Source organism: Lotus japonicus, chromosome 1 (genome assembly GCF_012489685.1).
Source record: "Lotus japonicus ecotype B-129 chromosome 1, LjGifu_v1.2".
Taxonomy (NCBI): Eukaryota; Viridiplantae; Streptophyta; class Magnoliopsida; order Fabales; family Fabaceae; genus Lotus; species Lotus japonicus.
In genome coordinates, this window is record NC_080041.1 from 54,762,593 (window position 1) to 54,763,500 (window position 908).

Here is a 908-nt window from a genome sequence, read left to right on the forward strand (position 1 = left end):
TCATAGAACTTTACACCATAAAGCCCACACCTCACTACAGTGAAGGAAGAGATGCGAAGATGATTCGACGCTTAACATGCACAGCCCACATATCCCATTATCCGGCAAGCTGATACCCTTCTCCATAAAGTTATCTTTAGTCGCAACTCTGTTCCTCTGCAATTGCCACATGAATGTTGTCACTTTAGTAGGCAACAACTTGCTGAGCAATTTTGGCACCACCCATCCTGCCTCACACAACCATTTCTCCTCTAAGACATTGCACAAGCCCTTCACCGAGTACACACCCATAGCATCTCCTCTCCAAAATAGAGCATCCACTCCAACAGTAGAAACTGTGGTCTGTAACAGATGTAAAAAGCTTTGGTATTGATCCAATTCACAATGAAAAAAATCTCGTCTGAACTCCAGATCCCACACCCAAGACTCACCCATCTGGTTTCCCATCTCTGCCACTGAAGCTTCTTTCTTTAAAGACAATGCGAAATGTGAATACCCTTGGAAACCGAATCTGTAAAGACACCACACCACACCACACATCTGTCCAGAATCGCACTTCCCTTCCATTTCCTAATCTGCAGACAAGCCCATTAATAAACTCGCTAGCTTCTGGTTTTTTCTCCCTCCATAACAATAGAAAATTTTAGCTATACACGACCCAGATGTACTTCTCACCCCATCCAAAACAGGCATTATGTATTGGCTCTGCAGCCCAAACTTCATACATATCAATCTCCTCCATAACTCATCCTTCTCCCTCCCAAAACGCCAAAACCATTTAAGCAGCAACGCTTTGGTTCTCCATTCCAGAAAGCCTATACCCAAGCCCCCATACCGAACACTCTTGCAAATAACCTTCCATCCCACCCATGCTGTTTTTTGAGAGTCCCCCGACCTTCCCCACAAAA

The 908-nt window shown here is 44.6% G+C and overlaps 1 protein-coding gene across 1 annotated transcript; it reads right to left on the reverse strand.

Moving 5' to 3' along the window:
• Positions 1-567, reverse strand: LOC130738758 (uncharacterized). Its single transcript, XM_057590901.1, has one exon. It carries the CDS (start codon positions 565-567, stop codon positions 1-3), a length of 567 nt encoding a protein of 188 aa, XP_057446884.1.
• Positions 568-908: the final 341 nt, after the last annotated feature.